Source organism: Rattus norvegicus, chromosome 6 (genome assembly GCF_036323735.1).
Source record: "Rattus norvegicus strain BN/NHsdMcwi chromosome 6, GRCr8, whole genome shotgun sequence".
Classification (NCBI taxonomy): domain Eukaryota; kingdom Metazoa; phylum Chordata; class Mammalia; order Rodentia; family Muridae; genus Rattus; species Rattus norvegicus.
The window spans coordinates 128,043,359-128,063,271 of record NC_086024.1 but is presented as its reverse complement, the minus strand read 5'-3'; the positions used below and the strand labels follow the sequence as shown (position 1 = coordinate 128,063,271).

General features: G+C 44.5%; 1 protein-coding gene across 26 annotated transcripts in view; it reads right to left on the bottom strand.

Moving 5' to 3' along the window:
* Window positions 1–19,913, bottom strand: part of Unc79 (unc-79 homolog, NALCN channel complex subunit) — a 250,710-nt gene that overhangs the window by 29,109 nt on the left and 201,688 nt on the right. For all 26 annotated transcript variants that reach the window (XM_063261997.1, XM_063261998.1, XM_063261995.1 and 23 more), the window contains 6 exons: window positions 14,652–14,764; window positions 14,484–14,569; window positions 13,759–13,932; window positions 10,159–10,227; window positions 7,287–7,397; window positions 174–278 (listed from right to left, as the gene is read on the bottom strand). In XM_063261997.1, coding sequence (XP_063118067.1) covers window positions 174–278; window positions 7,287–7,397; window positions 10,159–10,227; window positions 13,759–13,932; window positions 14,484–14,569; window positions 14,652–14,764 — 658 coding nt within the window. The remainder of the gene's footprint in view (window positions 1–173; window positions 279–7,286; window positions 7,398–10,158; window positions 10,228–13,758; window positions 13,933–14,483; window positions 14,570–14,651; window positions 14,765–19,913) is intronic.

Here is a 19,913-nt window from a genome sequence, read left to right as displayed (position 1 = left end):
TACTCCTCTTTTAGTAGAAGAGTCAAGGACAGTATGAACATTAGACTGCCACTCCCCTGTCTCCTGACACAGGCTTTGGCCTCAGGCACATACCCCAGGCCTCTATTCCCTGCCCCCTCGCCCCCGACACGGGCAAGATCATGAGCAGTTTTACGTATGCAGCACGGGCTTACCTGGACAAGAAGCAGGAGGTTTGTGTCTGGCAAAGGTGACTTGAGCTTCAGGGCCTGCAGAAGTTCCAGAACAACGCTCCGAGACAAGTAAAACTTATCCCGCTCCTAAATAAAACAAGATAGAAACGGTCCTGTCATTTTTCAAGGCCCAATTTGCATGATCTGTGCCAAGCAAGCCTCAAAAATTGACAGATTGGAAACTCAAAGACTTTAAAGGTGCAGTGAGCTGCCTCCCGGAAATAAAATTCAAACTAAAAGACAGACGGTTCCGTGTGTGGAATGAGTCCGCTGCCGAGGCTACAACAAGGACACATCACAGAACAGATGAGTGGCAGGATTTCTCTTAGATATCAAAACCACAGGATTTGCTTCTGAGCCACATGGAGCAGAGCCCAAGAACTGCATCAAGCAAACAGAACTAAGTGTATGCTTCTCAGTACAGAAGGATGCAGAGAAGCGCCCACAGCTGGCCACAAAGCTCCAAGTTCCCACCAAGGCTCTCCTTTCTTCACGTGGGTGACTTGGAGTGTTCAGAAGAGCAGGGGAATGGGAGATTCTAGGCACCCACCACCCACCTTTGCTGAAACCTCTCCTTCAACAGAACCACCTGCAGGGCCCTTCTGCAGCGTCCCTCCCTCCTTGAAGTCCTCATTACCCTGAGTCTGTTGCTTATTTCGTGTTTTTGTATCTTGGCTATACGTGCACACCTTCGTTGAAACATATTGTCTTTTTTAACCTTTTTTATGGTCTTCTCTTTTATGGTATCCCAGACTGTACCTTCTTTTCAACTTTGGATTACTTGTGCTGTTTTCTTTAATTAGTCCTTAACTCATTATTGTGAGTCAACAGCTTACTAATATTATATTGTAGAGCTGTGCACGATTCACCGTCGACTGAACACTTTATCACAAACACCACACACATGGAAGAAAGTGTGTTGCGTGTAAGTGTGCAGTTAAGCGAGTGGTGATGTCTCGTAGGACAGAGGGCTCATGGCAAAGCCGTCAGGAGCTCCAGGGACTCAGTGTCTCCATTTGCAGAGCTGGTTACTGTGAACAGTGAGGACAGCTTCCTCTTCAAAGGTGGTGTGCAGAAGAGGCTCCTCCTGAACTCTTATCTTCCTTCAAAGCACCTTTTGCTTGCTATCCCCAGGTGGGTGTGGCCTGCCCTCGCTGACTATGGTACCTTAGTACCCAGAAGGTCTGTGGATTTAACCTCAGAGCCAACATTGTGCTGGGACCATCAAAAACAAGTTTACGCCGGGCTTTCTTAGTTTGTGGCCCTAGACAGAGCATGTCCCCAGAGAATGTGAGATCCAGTCTCTAGCTCATGCTTGTCTCTACCCTCACTAGCTTCTTAAACTGCAGCTCAGTCTCTCAGTCGCATGTCCACATTCCCAACACTCCCAGGGGGACGGGCCTTCAGGTCTAGGCTCACAGCTCTGCAGTACTCTGCTCCTCTGGGCACTAACCTCATGATTTCTGTGTACTTGACTACCTATCATGCCGATGCTTCCAAGAAGCTTAAAAGAAAATGCCCTGTTTACTTAATAATTCTCTTACTCTCTCTCTCTCTCTTTCTCCCTCCCTCCCTTACTGCCCCCCCATGTGTGTGTGTGTGTGTGTGTGTGTGTGTGTGTGTGTGTGCATGCGTGCGCACATAGGTAGGGCAGAGGACAACTTGCAGGACTTGGCGATTCCCTTCTACCATATGGGTCCTGTCAATTTCAAGTCATTGGGCTTTATAACAGGTGACTCTGCCCTTGTTACAAAGCCATTTCACTGGCCCTAAAACAAAAACAAACCTTTCAACGTGTTAAGTTTGGCTTCAAATGACTCTGTCTGCAGCTTTTTAAACTGCATATCTAAGATCCTGTGACTCAATGTAAGGCTGACAAAATGGGGTGTGTGTGTGTGTGACACTGGCAACAGTAAAAGGTTTCTTGACCAAATCTAAGCTCAGAATTAAGCATGCAATGAATCCCAGGTGTCTGCTGCGCTCACCTGTGCTGTGTGGTGTGACACACACAACACACACACACACACACACACACACACACACACACGCTCTGCATTGAACATGTGGGTGCGTACTGGAACACATGCTCAGGCTATGACAGACTATCAGTGGGCACGCTTCTACACAGGCTCTCCTTTTGCAGAACGTATGGCTTAGTTATGGAGAGCAAAGGCTTGTAAGATGGCCTCACCACCATCCCTTAGCACATGCATGTCAAGTGAGTGTGCCTCCGAGTCACGGAGTTAGAATGTTTAATTTTAAAACTGCAGCTCCAGTGGCTGACTTACACTTCATTCTAAAAAACCGCTACATGAATTTCAGCTTGGGGATTAGGAAAAATTTTTCCAACAATTTGAGATGGCCTTGGATATACTTCTGCAGTTTTTGCCCTACAGATTTAGGCAAAGCCTGGTTCTCAGCCTCAATGAGAAGAAAATAAAATACCAAACAGCTCTGAAAAATGTTAAAGACAAGCTATGTCCTGCAGGGTCAAAGATCCCAGGAAGATTTGATTCTTTATATAAAAATGAACAAGCAGATCCGTCTCTGTAATGAGAATATTTAAAATAAAGATTTACTTTTTTATTTTTAATGCCTTTGTGCCTGTATCTGTGTGTGGGCACATGCCTGTGGGTGCAGGTGGCCACAGTGGCCAGAAGAGGGCGTTGAATCCCCTGGAACTGGAGTAATAAACAGCTGTAAGGTGCCCAGCATTGGTGCTAGGAACTTTAATTCCTCTGCAGGGACAAAGTGTGTGTTCCTACCGCTGAGCCATCTCCCCATCACCATGCCTTTACCGTTGATAAATGGTAAAAGTGCCTGCCTGTCAAGCAATTGCTCTATAATAAACATGCCCGTGGTTCATTAGAAGCAAATGTTTGGTTGCACACCTATAGTCCTGCAGATCCTAGCTGGCTCACAAGGCTCTGCCTTTAACACACCCGTTTGTAAGTTTTTCATGTATGAAGGGCACTGGTCTGTCTTCTCCATCCATGTTGCCTTTGTCTGGCTGGAATCGGGAGCCTGCTGCCTTATAGAGCATTTGTACTGTGCTCCCAGCTTCTATTTTATTAGTGTGCATGAGGTGGATAGCAGTGTGTTTCTGAACCCTGAGTGGACATCATCACTAGAGCTGTACGGTGTTAATCTGTGAGAGGCTTTAAGCTGTCAATGCCACCTTTACACTATCTTTCCATCACTTAAGTTATTTATTTTTATTATATTAATTATATTATATTTATTATATTGTGTGTGTGTGTGTGTGTGTGTGTGTACTCTATCTTGACACACACCAGAAGAGGGCATCAGATGCCATTACAAATGGTTGTGAACCACCATGTGTTGCTAGGAATTGAACTCAGGACCTCTGGAAGAGCAGTCAGTGCTCTTAACCACTGAGCCACCTCTCCAGCAGCAGCTTGTTCTGTGTTTTTTTGTCATAAGTACATTTTTATTTGTATCTTATCTCTGTACTTGTTTGGAACTTACATAGTGCATTTCTGGCTTTCGAAGTTTATACTCAAAATAGTGACATGTATTAAGAGTTTAAAGTCACATAATCCCTGTCCTTGTGAACAATAGGGAGAGTGCCTTAAATTCATCCCTGAGCTACACATAAAAACATACAGACACAGACACAGACACACACACAGACACACAGACACACACAGACACACAGACACACACACAGACACACAGACACACACACACACACACACACACACACACACACACACACCCTGTAACCAGACTATTGTTAGCTGGTATTTTATTGTCCTTTTGTTTTATACTTAGTGATATTACTAGCAAGTATAATTAATATTATTACTGCTGTTGCTTTATATTGTCAGTGATTTCTTAGATTTATACATTTTATTAATTTCTTTGGTAAATTTCCTTTGTATATTTAGAAACCTTCTCTGTTGATTCAATTCTCTTCATATTATAATCTGTCTTGAAGTATTAGGTCGGGAAGAATGTGTTCACGTTTTCAGGGCTCGAGAGATGGCTCGGCAGAAAGGAAACACTGTTCTCTCGGAGGATCCAGGCCCAGTTTCTGGCACCCACTTGAAGAGTTCGTATCTGTAACTCCAATTCCATGGGGCTCAATGCTCTCCTCTGGCCTCCTTGGGTAACAGGTACACACATGGTGCACATACATAGATACAGGCACTCATATACAGAAAATAAAAACAAATGGATCTCTATGAGAATCGATCAATACTTTCTTTCCTTTCTCATGAAGAATACCTCCTTAGCCTTCAACCTTTTAAGGCATTCTTAGCTATAGAGAATTCTAGGTAAACAATTCTTTTTCTCTCCTATCATTTTAAAGACTTTCCCATTGGAATCCAGTTCCCTCTGGTGTTGTGAGGCTTGCTGTTCAGTCTATTTTCAGAGTGTGTGTTGTCTCAGTTGCTCTTAAAACATTTCTTTTTCTTGCTTGTTCCAATCACAGCTGTTCATATTAACTAACGAGTACAGGTGAATGTTTGCAGTGAGTGTGTGCAGGTGAGTGGGCGCAGGTGAGTGGGCACAGGTGAGTGTGTAGGTGAGTAGGCACAAGTGAATGTGTGCAGGTGAGTGGGTGCAGGTGAGTGGGCACAGGTGAGTGGGAATAGGTGAGTGTGTCGGTGAGTCAGCACAGGTGACTGTGTGCAGATTGAGTGGGCACAGGTGAGTGTGTAGGTGAGTGTGTACAGGTGAGTGTGTACAGGTGAGTGTGTGCAGGTGAGTGGATACAGGTGAGTGGGCACAGGTGAGTGGGCACAGGTGAGTGTGTGCAGGTGAGTGAGTGCAGGTGAGTGGGCACAGGTGAGTGAATGCAGGTGAGTGGGAACAAGTGAGTGTGTGTAGGTGAGTGTATACAGGTGAGTGAGTGCAGGTGAGTGGGTACAAGTGAGTCAGCACAAGTGAGTGTGTACAGGTGAGTGAGTGTAGGTGAGTGGGCGCAGGTGGGAGGATGGGTAATACTTTTGGATACATTGTATCCCAAATCAGAGAACTGATAGTTTTCACTAACTATGTAAATGATAAAAACCCTAGTCTGTTTTCTACAGAATTGCCTACTGTGTGTTAGGTCTTTATAGCTTTCATCTTTTCATCTTTGTCTCGGTGTTTTTCAATGTCTTTCTGCTTTTCCATGTCTCCAATTCTCCCTTTAGGCTATGTCTAATTTGCTATTTAATCTGTCAATTGCAGGGTTTTTTTTTGTTTTTTTTTTTGCATTAGTGATTACCATTCACTTTTTATCAAGTTTAAGTTGACCGGATTTTCCTTTTAAATGAATAAATCTCTTTTCGGGTTGTTTCTTCAATCCTTTATATGTGTATAAAATGGAGTATATACTCTTATAGTATGGCGTGTACTCTAATGGTCCCTGTCTCACAATTTTCATATTCTTGGGAGAAATATCATTTCTATTTATTGACTCTCCTAATCTAGTCCCTGGTAGGTGTTTTTACTTGGGCCGAATTGAGTTTCGACCACTTAGGCTCCTCAGGGTGTTAGCCTCAGGAGTCATGCTGGGGCTGGCTGCAGGCTCCTCTCTCCAGAGATGCCTGAGGTCTGTTTCTGAGCTTCCTTCCGCAGAGACACAGAAGCTGAGCACCTGTCTCTGGAGTAGCACCAGTGTCATGTGGCTTCAGCTTGGCCGCTGTCGCAGTTTGCAAGTACCATAAATTCCATTGCTCTTTTCAGTGATCTGCCTGTGCTTACTAATTTGTCAAAGGATATAAGATTAGTTCTCCATCAGAAGGCTTAAAACCCATAGCAATGCTTGTCACTACCATATCACAAATGTATTCCTCCCAAACTGCCCTTTACCCAGTGGACAGACAGCCTTCAACGGTTCTGACTTCCTGAGAGTGATGACCTGACTCCAACTCCTGCTATGGAACTGAATAACGCCATCTCCTTCTCTTGTGTGGACATTGGCACTCAAACCGCTGTGCTGTTAAGACAGCAACTCCCCGACACAGTCCTGCTTCTGTGCTCCACGTTTGGGTTCTCAAGTCCCTCTTCCTTTGCTCTGTTGTTCTTATAACACCAAACGTACATTTAAAGTAAATGTTATAAAAGTATTACTATATTTCATCCAAACTCTAGTCTTTTCAGTGGGGGCGGTTCTGGATTTTCTAGACTGCCTGACGATGTCACCAGGGTTCTTTATGTTTTCCTGTCTTCTTATCGGATTACATAAGGAAGCGTTATTAGACGGAACCCTTTTAGAATAAAATGACTTCTAAAAATAAAGCATTTTTACTGAATTTGGGACTGCGTTTTGTATATCCACTTTTTTAAGCATGAAAGAAAAAGGGGGGTTGAGTTACTTGTCAAAGAGAATGTCCGAGGGGGAAAAATACTGTCTTGAGAGGGAGAAAATATATGCCCCAGGCAGGACGGTAAGTAGCTAAGGATGTGAAAGGCCAAAGAGAATGTTATCGAGGGACACATAGCATGGCGGAGTGGGGGCAAGTTGGTGAGAAAGATGGCTGGGGAGCTCTTTATAAATAGAAAGAAAGCTTTGTTGTAAAATGGGAGTTTTCGGAGGAAAAGAAAGGGCTCATAGAAGGAGGAGACAGAAATAGAGAGGGCTCTGCATGTTCGGGAGGAACCCACAGAAACAGAGGCCCATTGAAAACAAGCTCAGGACACTGAGCCTTAGAAGGGAGCATTGAAGCATTGTCCTCAGGGTGGGAAGGATCCCACTTTCTCCTGCTGCCTGCATTTCCTGAGGCCAATGCCTACCAGCCACGATAAGGCCGCCATAACTACTGGACAGGAAGTACCCTTCCATTTTCTCAGGCGTGGGAGACCAGCAGAGGAACCCTGAGGAAGATTCTCATCTCAGAGGCTGGGACAGAAACACGGGAGCATTAAGGATCGGCTACCCGCTAATGATGCGCTAATGAACCTGAAAAGGTCCATGCGAGGTCACTTAGGCCATTAGGAAATGGCCTCCACGTGGCCTCCGTCTCCAAATCTGTACATTCCAGAACCAGCTAATGTATACATGTGTAAAGCATCCAACCAGACCTTGACGGGGATTGGCCGCTCTGCCTCTGGGGTCCTGGGAACACAGAGGAGGCTCACCTTTGTGAAGGCTCTGTAGCACAGGCCACACAGCTCCACCAGGTAGGCCAGCGTGAAGACTGCATTCTGAATGACAAAGCTCAGCAGCTTGGAGAAGGGCTCCAACAAACTCTGCAAAGACAGAGAGACAGACAGGCTGTTTGCTTCCTCACTCTGCAAAGGCATTAATTAATCTTTTTTTTTTTTTTTTGGTTCTTTTTTTCGGAGCTGGGGACCGAACCCAGGGCCTTGCGCTTCCTAGGTAAGCACTCTACCACTGAGCTAAATCCCCAGTCCCGGCATTAATTAATCTTATTGACCCTTAACTGCAAGAGTTGTTTTTTCAGAGATCCAGTGCAAGCAGCTGTGAATAGCCATTCTGTTGGTCTAAAAACTCAACCAGCAATTCAAAGAGAATGACCCAATCACTTTATTGCTCAAAAGATAAAATAAATTAAAAAATAAAATAAAACCTCTCATTTTCTCATGAAAATGAGAAATGGCCCTGTCCTCATGCTAGGCTGGCAATCCCATCTCTGTGAGGCTGTGTTAGGACCACTCAGTCTGTTCCTCTAGACCCTTGAGCAGCTGTGGCTCAGATCCACACAGTTATACTCTTGAGGAATGTCCCATGTGTATCTCCAAGGCCCATGAACTCAGCCACAGTTCCTGCTGCCCAGTTTCCTGCAAGTATTCATCAGAGGGAAGTTGCCTGTTCGTTTCCTTATCTGAGCCCTACCCTCAGGGCCAAGTTTTAGTCTTGCAGGCTTTCACAAGTCACTCATGTTTTGTAAGCACCCACTGAGTGCCAGGCAGTGCTTCTCCATTGTTTGTTCTATTCAAAGTTCTTCTGGCAACTCCAGGAGCCAGGGAGAGCGCAAGCTCTAGCACTTGATTTTGCCCTTCTTAGTCGGAACCTTGGGTCTGGATACAGACATACACAGTGCATCTTTTATTAACAATATAAGAAATTAAAGTGCTATGTAACTCTTCAGAGCCATCCATCTTAACAGCCACACTGAAAACAGCACTTCAGCAAATATGTCCATATCAAATGTTCACCTCAGTGTTCTTCCTTAAAATACATTTCAGAGAAAGAATGACCCAATAAGAGGATACAAATATATTAAAAAATAATTACTTGGTGTGTGTTCACATGTGAGCGTGTGTTCATGCCATGGTGTGCATGTAGAGGTCCAAGGATAGCCTCAGGTAGCTGTCTTCACCTTCTATCTTGTTTTAGGTAGAGTCTCTCTTGCCCTCTCTCAGAGCCCCTGTCTGGCATCCAGGTCTTATGTGAGTTCTGGTGATGAGTTCTGGTGATGGGGACTCGAGAAGTCATGCTTGTTGTCAAAGGCAACAACCCTCCAAGCATCTTTGCAGCTCCAGATCTGAACTTAGTTTTAAAGATTTAGATTATTTTTATTTATGTGTGTGTGCATATGTGTGTTTATGCCATGTGTGTGCAGGAGCCTGCGGAAGCCAGAAGTTATCAGATCCCCTGGAACCAGAGTTACAAGGGAATATTGGCTGCCTGACATGGGTGCCTGGAAACAAACTTGGGGTCTGCAAAAGCAAGTACTCTTAATTGTTAAGCCTTCTCTTCAACCCAGAAACATTTTGGAATTCCTTTTATATTTACATAAAAACAAGTTCATTACTTGTTGTTTGTCCCCTGAAAATGGGTGTTTTTCATTTATTGGTACTCCTCTATAAAAATTTTTGTGGTGCTTTTCATATAGAAAACCTTAAAGAAACTTTGAAATGGTGAGATAGAAAGCTATATTCTAGATTATATGAAAATGCTCATAAACAACAGCTAATTGGCAACATGGCACAGCAGAAAACCCTAGAAACTTGCTAAGGATGTATGCTTAAATTTCAGATATTCACAAACTGGCTCTATGACCTTGATTAGACATGTTGCTTCTGAAGCCTATGTCCTTCTCTGTACAGTCACAGACTGGGTAATCTCTCAACCAGTTAGCATGAATTCTGACTCTGTGAAAGTACAGGGGGAAAAACCAGTTAAGAACGCATAGCTATAAGAAATGTGCATTGTTGGTAGATGATGAGCTAGTAATTAAGCACTATCATAAAATAAGCTCTTGTACTGCTGCACAGGAAGCAGCCAAGATATGTGAGCAGGGTATAAAAGGAAATGAGAAACAGTCCAGAAAACCCCACAAGGCTCATGAACTTCCTGGCATCTGCAGGAAACTGTAAGTGTTAATACTAAAAGCTTGATCAAGGAAGTGCTTCCTACAGATTATATGAACATTTACAAGCTTTAAATGAGACTTGAAGGATGAAAAGGTGTTCAGCACACTGACAAGGGTTTGAAAGGAAACAGCCTATAAAGGGTGAGAGTCTGAAACTAAGATTATATGTGTAAAGCACCTGATGCAATATAGGAGTATTCAACAGACAGTGTCCACTGTCATCTTGATGATAATGATGCTGACTTTGAGGCTGCAGGGAGAAGCATGGTTGAATGAAACAAGCAGAGATTAGACTGGGAAAGTGATCTGGTGAGAAGAGATGTAACTGTATGCTACATCAAGGAATTTAAATGTTATCTTAAAAGAAATCAGAAGTCATCAAAGACTTTTAGCTAAGGAACCAATACAACCCTATTTAAAAGGCTCGGCTAGTTGGTAATCTGGAGGATGGAGTGGTGGGCTAGACCAGGATGAATGGCTACAAACAGTAGCATTGCAGGATGTTAGATGCTGACCCAGAGTGATACTAACAGGAGTCATTCCATACACAGCAGCCATGTTATCAGTATTGCTATCTGCCTGTCTTTCAGTCATAAAGCAATCAAATAACCAACGAGTCAAGCTTTTCTGAAGTACTTTAAAACAACAACAACAACAACAAAAATACATACCCTCGTGGCATTGGTAGAAGGTATCTTCAAGAGGCAAATCATAATTCTCAAACTGGAATCTAAAGAACACTGTAAACAGATATGAAAAGGGAAAAGTCAGCTCTCAATGTTTCCTTTGCTTCAAATATTTTCTGCATTTATTTTGCAAAAGGAAGAATGCAGGTCTGGAACAATAGCTCAGTCAGTAAGGGCTTGTCACATAAGCATAAAGCCCCAAACTTGCTCTCTAGAATCCATGTAAAGGAACTGCTTATGTTGGCAGGTGTTTATAATCACAGGGCTAGGTGGTGATGGCATTGAGATTCCTGGGGCTCACTGGTCAGCCAGCCTGGCCAAGTCAGTGAGCTCAGGCCAGGAAGAGAGTCCATCTCAAAGGCCTGGTGGACCATGCCTAAGGAGTCATTCCCAGTGCTGACCTCCGGCCTCCCCATGAACACATATCCACAGCAATTCACACATACACTCATACACACATGTACACACATGCACACACACATGCACAAACATATATAACCTCATGCGCATGCGCGCGTGCGCACACACGCACACGTCTTACTGTAACTACAGCTATACTGTGTCTTATGTATATTAAAAATAATCACTCTCAGATAAATATTTTAATTAAAAATTACATAAAATTAAAATAATTATTAAATAAATTAAAAGTGCAGCTCTGAAGCCATTTCTCAAAGATATAGTTCAAGAACTAAATGATATAGAAAGTTGGATAAAGAACTGGATGGATGGATGGATGGGCAGATAAGTGGATGAACAAGTGGCTAGAGAGATGGCATGTAGACACATAGGTAAGTAGCAGGTGTTAAATGTATACCAATCTAAGGAGGCATGCTAAATTATGAAAAGCTATTTGGGGGCAAAAAAAAAACCTTATAGAAATCATTGGTCTAAATAAGACCCAGTTTTATCACCCTTTCTCTAGGATTTGTTTCTTATTTTAATTTTTCCCAAGGCTGGGGATTAACTTTGGTCCCTTTGCACAGTAAAAAGGGGTGGTACTGCTGAGTTACATGTCCCCAGTCCCTAGGAGGGAAGTCATCTTCCCTTTGTCAGGAAAAGACATGACCTGGAACCTGGAGAAGACCAGCAAAATTTCTGAGAGAGAAAATCACGCTTTGCAAATTTCTACATCAAAATATGCTTTGAAAACCCCCTGGTCTGCAGGGATCGGGAAGAAATGGCAGAGCACAAATAACCCGCGGTCCTTACTGTTGCAAGCATATCCTTACAGCATTTCTGCAATGGGCACTGACCCCCTTCCACACAGTTTAGACTAAGCCAGGGGGATCCTCTTGGATCCCTGGACTTGCAGCTTGTCTATCACCTGAAATTTGCATTTGTTCAAATGCAAATCCTCAGGCCACACTCCAACCAGTGACAGACAGTCCTCTGTGACTGTGATTAGCAGCAAGAGTGGTGCACACTGAAGTCCAGGTCCACTTCAGTGAGACTCCTCAAAAGCAAACTGTAAGAGTTTCAGGGGAGGATATTTCCCCAAGAGATTAAGGACAAAACAGAATCAGTTCTCAGATCTGGCCCAGTAGGGAACGCTCTTACATAAATCCTGGTGGTATTTTCTAAGTATCTTTTAAAAGAACCTGGGCCTGTTCAATATGCCAATACCCTTCAGAATCGGTGTGGCATTTACTTACTTTAAAGCAGGAGCTGAACACTAGCTGCTGATCAGGCCAAACCCTAGTGACTTAAAAGCCAGAAAATGTCATCTTGGGGGGTGGGGAGGGGATATGCATATGCTGAGGCTTGTTCCCACTGAACCAGCATCAGCAGGAGAGGAGCGCGGCCCTCCATGGGAGCCACGCATTAACACTGTCAAGGGTCTCAGCTCTCCTTATTACCTTGCCTCTCACCACACCACTCCACTCATTAAGGGTGGAGTCCCAGCAGGCGCAGCTGATTGTCGCAAATTAGGCATGCCAGTTGTTTACAGCAGCAGCGCTCCCTGCTGGTCAGTACTGAGCTCAACATTTTCACTATTTATCAGGACAGGAGCTTCTGAATGCTTCTGAATAGCTCATCAGGAAAGAATGTTCCAGAAAGACAATCTCTCTGCTCTAAGGGGATTCTGTGTGGCCATGTTAAAATGTGTGCAGGGATATGTATGCACACACCTGTGTGTGTGTGTGTGTGTGTGTGTGTGTGTGTGTGTGTGTGTGGTGTACATGCACGCCATGGCACACATATGGATGTTAGAGAGAAATCTTTGGGAGTTGGTTCTTTCCATACATTGTAGGGGACACGAGAATCGAACTCAGATTGTCAGGCTTGGTGGCAAGCACCTTTGCTCCCTGAGTTATCTTGCAAGCGCAGGACTAGTCCCCTTTGCTTGGATCTGTTCGTCTACTTTAAGCTATGGATAAATAGGTATCCCAGAGAGTGGTGATACAGAAACCATCTTTTGCGTTGCTTTCCAAGGTCCCTTTGAACACTAAAAGGCAGCACTCAGCAAGCTAAAGTCTCTGGGTCACCACCTCACCTCACGGGATCCTCATTAGCATCCACTAGTACCAGGGTTGGCTGACCTTTGCAACATCCCCCACCTATGAAGTACCAACACGTGACCTCCCTGGCCAGATGAACCAATGATTTGGTTTTGTTTCAGTTTGAGTGATTTGATTCATGAGTTACACGAAGAAATCACACAGCTCCAGTGGAGCTAGGGTCAAAGAACCAGCTCTGCCAAGGCTGGCTCTCCAGGCCCAGGTTCTGGGGATGGGATGCTCGCAGCTTTCTTGGTTTACAACAGTGTGCAGTCTTACACAGAGCACTGGGCTGAGAGTCAGGAGGCCTGGGCTCCCATCTCCACCCCACCCCCATGGAGCTATGACAACTCCAGCCTCCTCTCTTAACGTGTGACTCCTTACGAGACAACCTACGGGAAAAACACGTCTCCCTGGTTTCTCCCTCCATGATAAAGTAAGCACCTGCTTTTCTTTCTTTTCCTCTCTTTGTTCGTTTTTCAGTATCAGGTCCATGGTCATACTAAGCACAATACTCGAACTACAGATTAACCACCGAGTGTCATCTTGCTCTTTCCGGAACATTACTCCAAAAATAACCCACGAGCCACTTTAAATAATTCTCTAAAGCTAACACTTTACCTATGTCCGGATTCCTTTTGGATAAAACTATTCATTTCCTCACCTATCTAAAATCCACTTGAGGAGAAACGCTTCCGCGTAAAGGCGCTCTAAGGACTGGGGATACAGTTCAGTAGTAGAGTGACTGACTAGTGTGCACAGGATGATGAGTTCTAGCCCCCTCGCTGACAATGAAAACAAACGCAAATTTGAAAAGAAAGAGAGGAGAGACCATGAGCCACAGTCTGTTGGCTTCAACTGAAAACCAGGTGACCCCTGGGTGCCTTCGCTGTTGGCAAGTAAAGTGTCCACGCCATGCTGCTTACAGCAGAGTGGACAACCTAAACAATTCTCCTCACGCTACCTGACAGATTTCCCCTAGCCCTCTGGGATCTATCAGATCACCTGGCCACGCTTCGCGCGTTGGTCTCTTTAAGCAGATGGGCAGAAAGCAGTGGGAGCTGAGAATGTGGGCTGAGCTCACCTTCAGAGGTAAAACACAAGGCAGCTTGGCAAAAAATGTCTGAAACTGGTTGCTGATCGTGGTCCAGAGGCTGCTAGGAGAATCCATGGGCAGAGCTTCCATGAACGTGGCGATGTTTTCCAAACAGCGTATCATAGCACCCCCTGCTGGTAAATTCTTTTTGTTATTTAGACCCTAAAAACACAAAAGCACAGGCAATCAAATGCTGAAATTGTACACGCATCGTAAAGCCACCCAGTGTAGGTCTGCTCAGAAGTCATAATATGCACGCTAGAAACACGGCGGACGGCCTGCTACACGGGCCGACTGTTGCACCGGGCAGAAGGAATACAGTAGAAAACCCAGCCATGTTTGGGAAAACTGCGGGGGACAAAACCAGCTATCTTTACGTCCATGAGGTAAAACGGGATCATGAATTAAGAACTGTCTAAGGCTACGTAACTGGTGTGGTGGGTGCTGAGAAGGAAGTGAGTGATGCCTGCTGGAAAGAATCTTCCAGATCAAAGACTGGAGCTGTTGATAAGATCAGCTGCTGCTTTCCTCCTAGCAGCTCCTAGGGCATGGTGAAGCAGTCTGGGACTTCTCTATGTTAACTCATAAAGGCTTCACGTCCATCTTGAGATACAACACTGCACCGTGAAGCAGGTCAGGAGTACCTCATGGAGGGAGATAGGTGTGGTCCATAGCTTTGCCTGGGGACTAGGGCAGCTCCCACGCAAACCTACCTCCAGGAGCTGACTGAGGGCAGCGATTGAGCTCAGCTCGTTGAAGTCCATGAGAGATGTGGCTAAGGTCCGTAAAAAAGTCCCATCTAGAAAGCAAATGGTCAGGTTTAGTAGGGTTTCCCAGGACTGGCCAGGTTGTGGTGTGTGGGTCCCCGGGGAGTGAGTTACCTTTGATGGCACTCTGGAAGAGCTGAGGGAAGATGCCGTTGGGGGCCAGCTGATGGAAGATACAACGCAGGAACTGCTTGGCCACACCCGCCGCATTGCCTGGAACCATCATGCTGTGTTCAAACAGAGAAGAAAACACAAGCGATGGGCCAGCGAGCGTGTGTGCCATGATCTGGAGGCTAGGCTCTGAATACTGCAATTTTGTCCACCTGTCTTGTTCGCTGTTTTCCTCAGAGAGATGAAATTACCCATCGTCAAACCTAATACTTCATAATGGTTTTTCAGACAGATCCACAAAGTCCCAAAAGAATCACTTCAGGCCTCCCCAAAGCCAGTGACCTACAAAGACCACAAGTCCAGAAGTGGACGAGAGTCATCAGCAAGGACCTAGCAAGGCCAAGAGAGGGTTGCCCTGAGGGAATGCAGTGGGTATCATCACTTCTTTTAGGAGATGTCCTGCCATGTTTTCTTGGAGCATCTGGACTGGCATTTGTGGTAAAATAGGAGCCAAGAGTTTTACGTGGACCTGTCTCTTAGACAAAAAGCACCAGAAAGAATAAGTCCTGAGGTGGCTGGGTAGGGGAGTGGGTTACCAGAAGTGAGAAGTCAAAGATCCCAAGCGGCAAGAAGCTCTCCTAAGCTGGGCACATCAGCCTCACTGTGCAAGTCCGCCCTGGAATGTTGGTTCAAAGGCCAAAGATGACCTTCAGGGAAAACAGAGCCCTAAGTTTATGACTAACTTAAGGAACCAGAACAAGGGAAACCTTTGGCTATTTGTTTCATGAGGCCCCCATAGCCCTAAAACTAACATCAGATAAGATTGTTATCTGAATAGATAAAAACAAAGGAACAGGAAGAGAACACACAGCGCAGTGTTCCTCTGGACACCGCATCCGACTCCAGATGACAAGGATAAATGATCATGACCAAGTAGGGTTTATCCATACAATGCCAGAAGAGTTTCACAATGGACACAGGGGCTGGGAAGAAGGCAGGGAAGAGGACCAGCGTTCAGATCCTCCATGTGGGCACAGGGCACCGCCTATAACTTGAGCCTCAGAAGATGGAGATGGGGGATCTCCCGCATGAGCAAGCTTCCTATCCAGACTAAGTGCAGCAGCAAGCTCTGAGGCTTGATGGAGAGACCCTGCCTCAAAGGATAAGGTGGAGGAATGACCAAGGAAGATTCCCGATGTCAACTTTGGGCCTCCACACGCAAAGGCGCACACAGCTGCAGACATGCACTAACATACATGTACAAACATGCTATACACACAAAAAGGGGGGGAAAGTCAATGTAATTCAACATAGAAAATAAAGAAAAACACATATGAGTTCCAAAATACTCAGCATATTGGAAATAGAAGGAAACACCCTCAAATTGTTAAAAAAGTGTCTGTGGGAAACAAAAACAAAAACAAAAACCCTGACTAACACATCACCAGAATGAGATGCTGAAGGCAGGAAACAAAACAGGAATGGTCGCTTCCACATCCCTTATTGTGCTGATGGCTCCGCCTACCGTGATAAGGTGATAAAACCCCCAAAATATCAGAAAGGAGAGAGTAAAAGGCATTCTTTTGGTAGTTGATATTATGTTCCCACCCCCCAAAAATAAAATAAAACCACAAGGACTCTATAAAGTCTAGAAGGCTTAGGAACCTCTAGAACTTGTATGTGAATTCAGCTAGGATACAACACTAATTCAGAAAAATCTATTTATCCACCAGGTAAAAAGTGAAAATTATTTCCTTCAAAATTCAATTTACATTGGCTCTAAAACATAAAATTCATAGGGATCAATCTAACAAAATTCAATGAAAGATTTACAAAACTTAAAATTTAACCAAAGACTTACAAGACCACTACTGAACAGTGCTTGGGAGCTGGCTGGGTTGAAGGCTCAGCTCAGACAACACTTGCCTTCCAAGTTCCAGGATCCAGGTTTGAACCCAGAATCCTCCTAACAGGGAAAGGTGTTGGTCATGTGCTCTGGGAGTCGCAGCACTGGGGTAGTGCAGAGAGGGGGATCACAAGACTCATTGACCAGCCAGACTAGCCTAACTAGAACCTCTAGACTAATAAGAGGCTTTGCCTCACAGGAGCTGGATGGCGTTCCTGAGGATGACACCCTCCACATATGTGTGCACACATTTCAAAATCATAGCCGAGAGAAACTTAAAACTTAATGAAAGGGAGGATATATAAAATCCAGCATTGTTCTACCAGTTATTCGCAAATAAATGTACACCATCAACTTCAGTAACCATTATGTCTAAACAAGGGGAAGCTTGAGCACAGTGTAGTACTGATTCCTGTTAGGTCAACAGTGGGAAGACTGAGGAAGGAGAATCATCACAAGCTTGAGGTCAGCCAGGGCTCAAAGTAAGACATCGTCTTAAAAAGCCAAGATAGAAGAAAAGGGAGAAACTAATTTGGAAATTTAAAGAATCTATATATCTAAACAAATCTTTATAGAAAGGAAGGAAGAGGGAGGGAGGGAGGGAACCCTGGCTACCTGATGCCAAGCCTCACCACTATAATCCAGATCCTGTGGCACCAGATCAGTGGTTCTCAACCTGCAGGCCACCACCCCTCTGGGGACTGCATATCAGATATCTTGCATGAGATATTTATATTATAATTCATAGCAGTAGCAAAATTACAGTTAGGAGGTAGCAACAAAATAATTTTATGGTTGGGGATCATCACAGCACAAGGAACTGCATTAAAGGGTCACAGCATTAGGAAGGTTGAGAACCACCACACTAGATTAAGGATCAGCGTACAGACCGAAGGAACCAGGCAGATGCAAGCTACCATACAGGGAATTTAGAGTTTAACAGTGGGCCAATGAGGGAAGGAGTCTGTAAAACAAGAAGGTGCTGACATAGCTGGATATCTGATGTGAATACACGGAGGGTCCCCACCCCCACCCAACACTATATAAAAGTTAATACTGATGGATTAGGTAAGTGGTAAATCTAAATGGTAAAGTTATGGAACTTCCAGGAGAAAGTGGTGGAGAAGACACACGACTTGGAAGCAGATGAGGTTTCCTTAGCTAAACAACAAAAATCTGTGATTACACACACTTTAAAGCACGGACAAGTTAGAGTTTGTCTAAATGAAAACCTTGTCAGCAAGTTAGAGCATCAGGAAAATGAATGAGCCCAGCCTAGGTGAAAATATTCTCAGAACATATTTATGCAACGAAGTCCGACAACTCCAGAGTAAAAAGGAAAGAGCCCGATTTAAAAGATGGAAAAGATTATTTAAACGAGCACTTCGGGAAAGGATATATATATAAAGCAGTCGATGAACACTTGAAAAAAAAATGTCCTCAGGAAGATGCAAACTACAACTACCAAGAGATAGCCACCACATAGCCACTCCATCTGCCACAGTCGAAAATACCAACAACACCAAACTCTAGCAAGGATATGGAGCAGCCCGAGTGTGCAAATAAAAGAGCATCTCACATAGGACGAATAGCATCACCTTTAGCTAATATTTTCTCTATTTTTACCTACGTGTCTATGGGTGAGTATAAACACACATGTTCAGATACCCTCAGAGGTCAGAAAAGAGCATCGGGCCCTTCAGAACTGGAGTTACAGGCAGTTGTGAGCTGCCATGGGTGCTGGGAACCAACATTAGGTCGTCTGCAAGAAGTTACACTCAGGAGTGCTGAGCTAAGCCCTAGCATCGCCACTTTTTTTTTCCTTTTCTTTTTTTCCGGAGCTGGGGACCGAACCCAGGGCCTTGCGCTTGCTAGGCAAGCGCTCTACCACTGAGCTAAATCCCCAACCCCGCATCACCACTTTTATACAACCATATGTATGTAAGGGAAGTTCTGATCTCTTATCTTTAAAAAAAAAAATCAAGCACACATAGGTTTTGTGGCACAGCGATTCCATTTCCAAGAGAAGTAAGCATCTATTTACGAAGACCTTGTCTAAGAATGTTCATAGCAGCCAAGAAATCGCCCCAAACTAGAAATGACCCCGATACCTTTAGTAGAAACCTGAACTAACATGTAAAGCATGCTGGGCTTCGACCAAGAAACAGCCCAAGGTACCAGCAACAGCATGCGTAGATCTCAAAGCATTGTTGCCTGAAGAAGCCAGACACAAAACAGCAACACAGTTCCATTCATGCAAAGCTCTACAGCAGGCAGAATTAATCGACCACTGAAGAAAAGAGCATTGCTCTACAGCAGGCAGAATTAATCGACCACTGAAGAAAAGAGCATTTGCTTTCATGGTTGGAGGGCAGTCAGGCTGGTGAAAGAAGGGCACATTCGGCAATCATGGTTAAGTTCTGTCTTGACAGGGCCCAGGTGTGCAGGTAAAGTTATTCTTCAAACTCAGTGAATGTGCACATAGGGTTGTGTGTAAATTTTACAAAAGAAAAACCATTCCTACAGTACCACCATAGTGTGTCTGTCAGCAAGAATGTATTATACATGAGCTTTACCAGGACAGAGGGTCGTAAGTGTTTTAAGGTAAAGTGTGTTGGCCCTCACCTAGTGCCCTGTGACCTCAGTAAAAGCCAACCTTGAGTGACCTCTGTGGTCTGGCTGCTTCTATCCTGCTCTATTCTGTTTTACTTCCTGCCATCTTCTCTGTGTTTTCTGAAGCCACACTGGTCTGTCTCCACTTTCCTGACTTGAAGTCCTTGTCCTCGCTGTGCCCTCTGCCTGGAGCACTCTCTCCATAACCTGAGGCATAGATCACTCTCCCCCTCAGTGTTTAAATAGCACTTCCTCCGGGAGACTGTCCTTGGTCATTGTGTCTAAAATACCAGTCCCGAGCCTTCTCTATTACCTGAAATTGGTTAATATTAATAAAACATAGCATTAAATGATATGAAGTTATACAGCCAATCTCTTATTGGTTAACTTGCTTATTATCTGTCTCTTCGACTTGAATGTAAGTCCCACAAAAACCAGGATTCGACGTCTGACCACCCTCTCTAGTACCTGGCACTAACTCTGTAGATACTCGTTATGGGTCCATAACCTTACCGCAAGCCAGGGAGGTCACAGGCTGGTCCCCTGGGCTCACTGGTGAGTGCCTGGTTCTATGAGAGACCTTGTCTCAAAAAACATAAGGTGGAGGGGGCTGAGGAAAGCACTCGATATTGATTTCTGACCTCCACACTCACCGTGCAACACAGGCACATACGCACATAAGTAATCGTGTAATTAATTAACTTAGGTGAGTCTTTTTTTCCCACAGAAGTTAGCACAGTTACCAC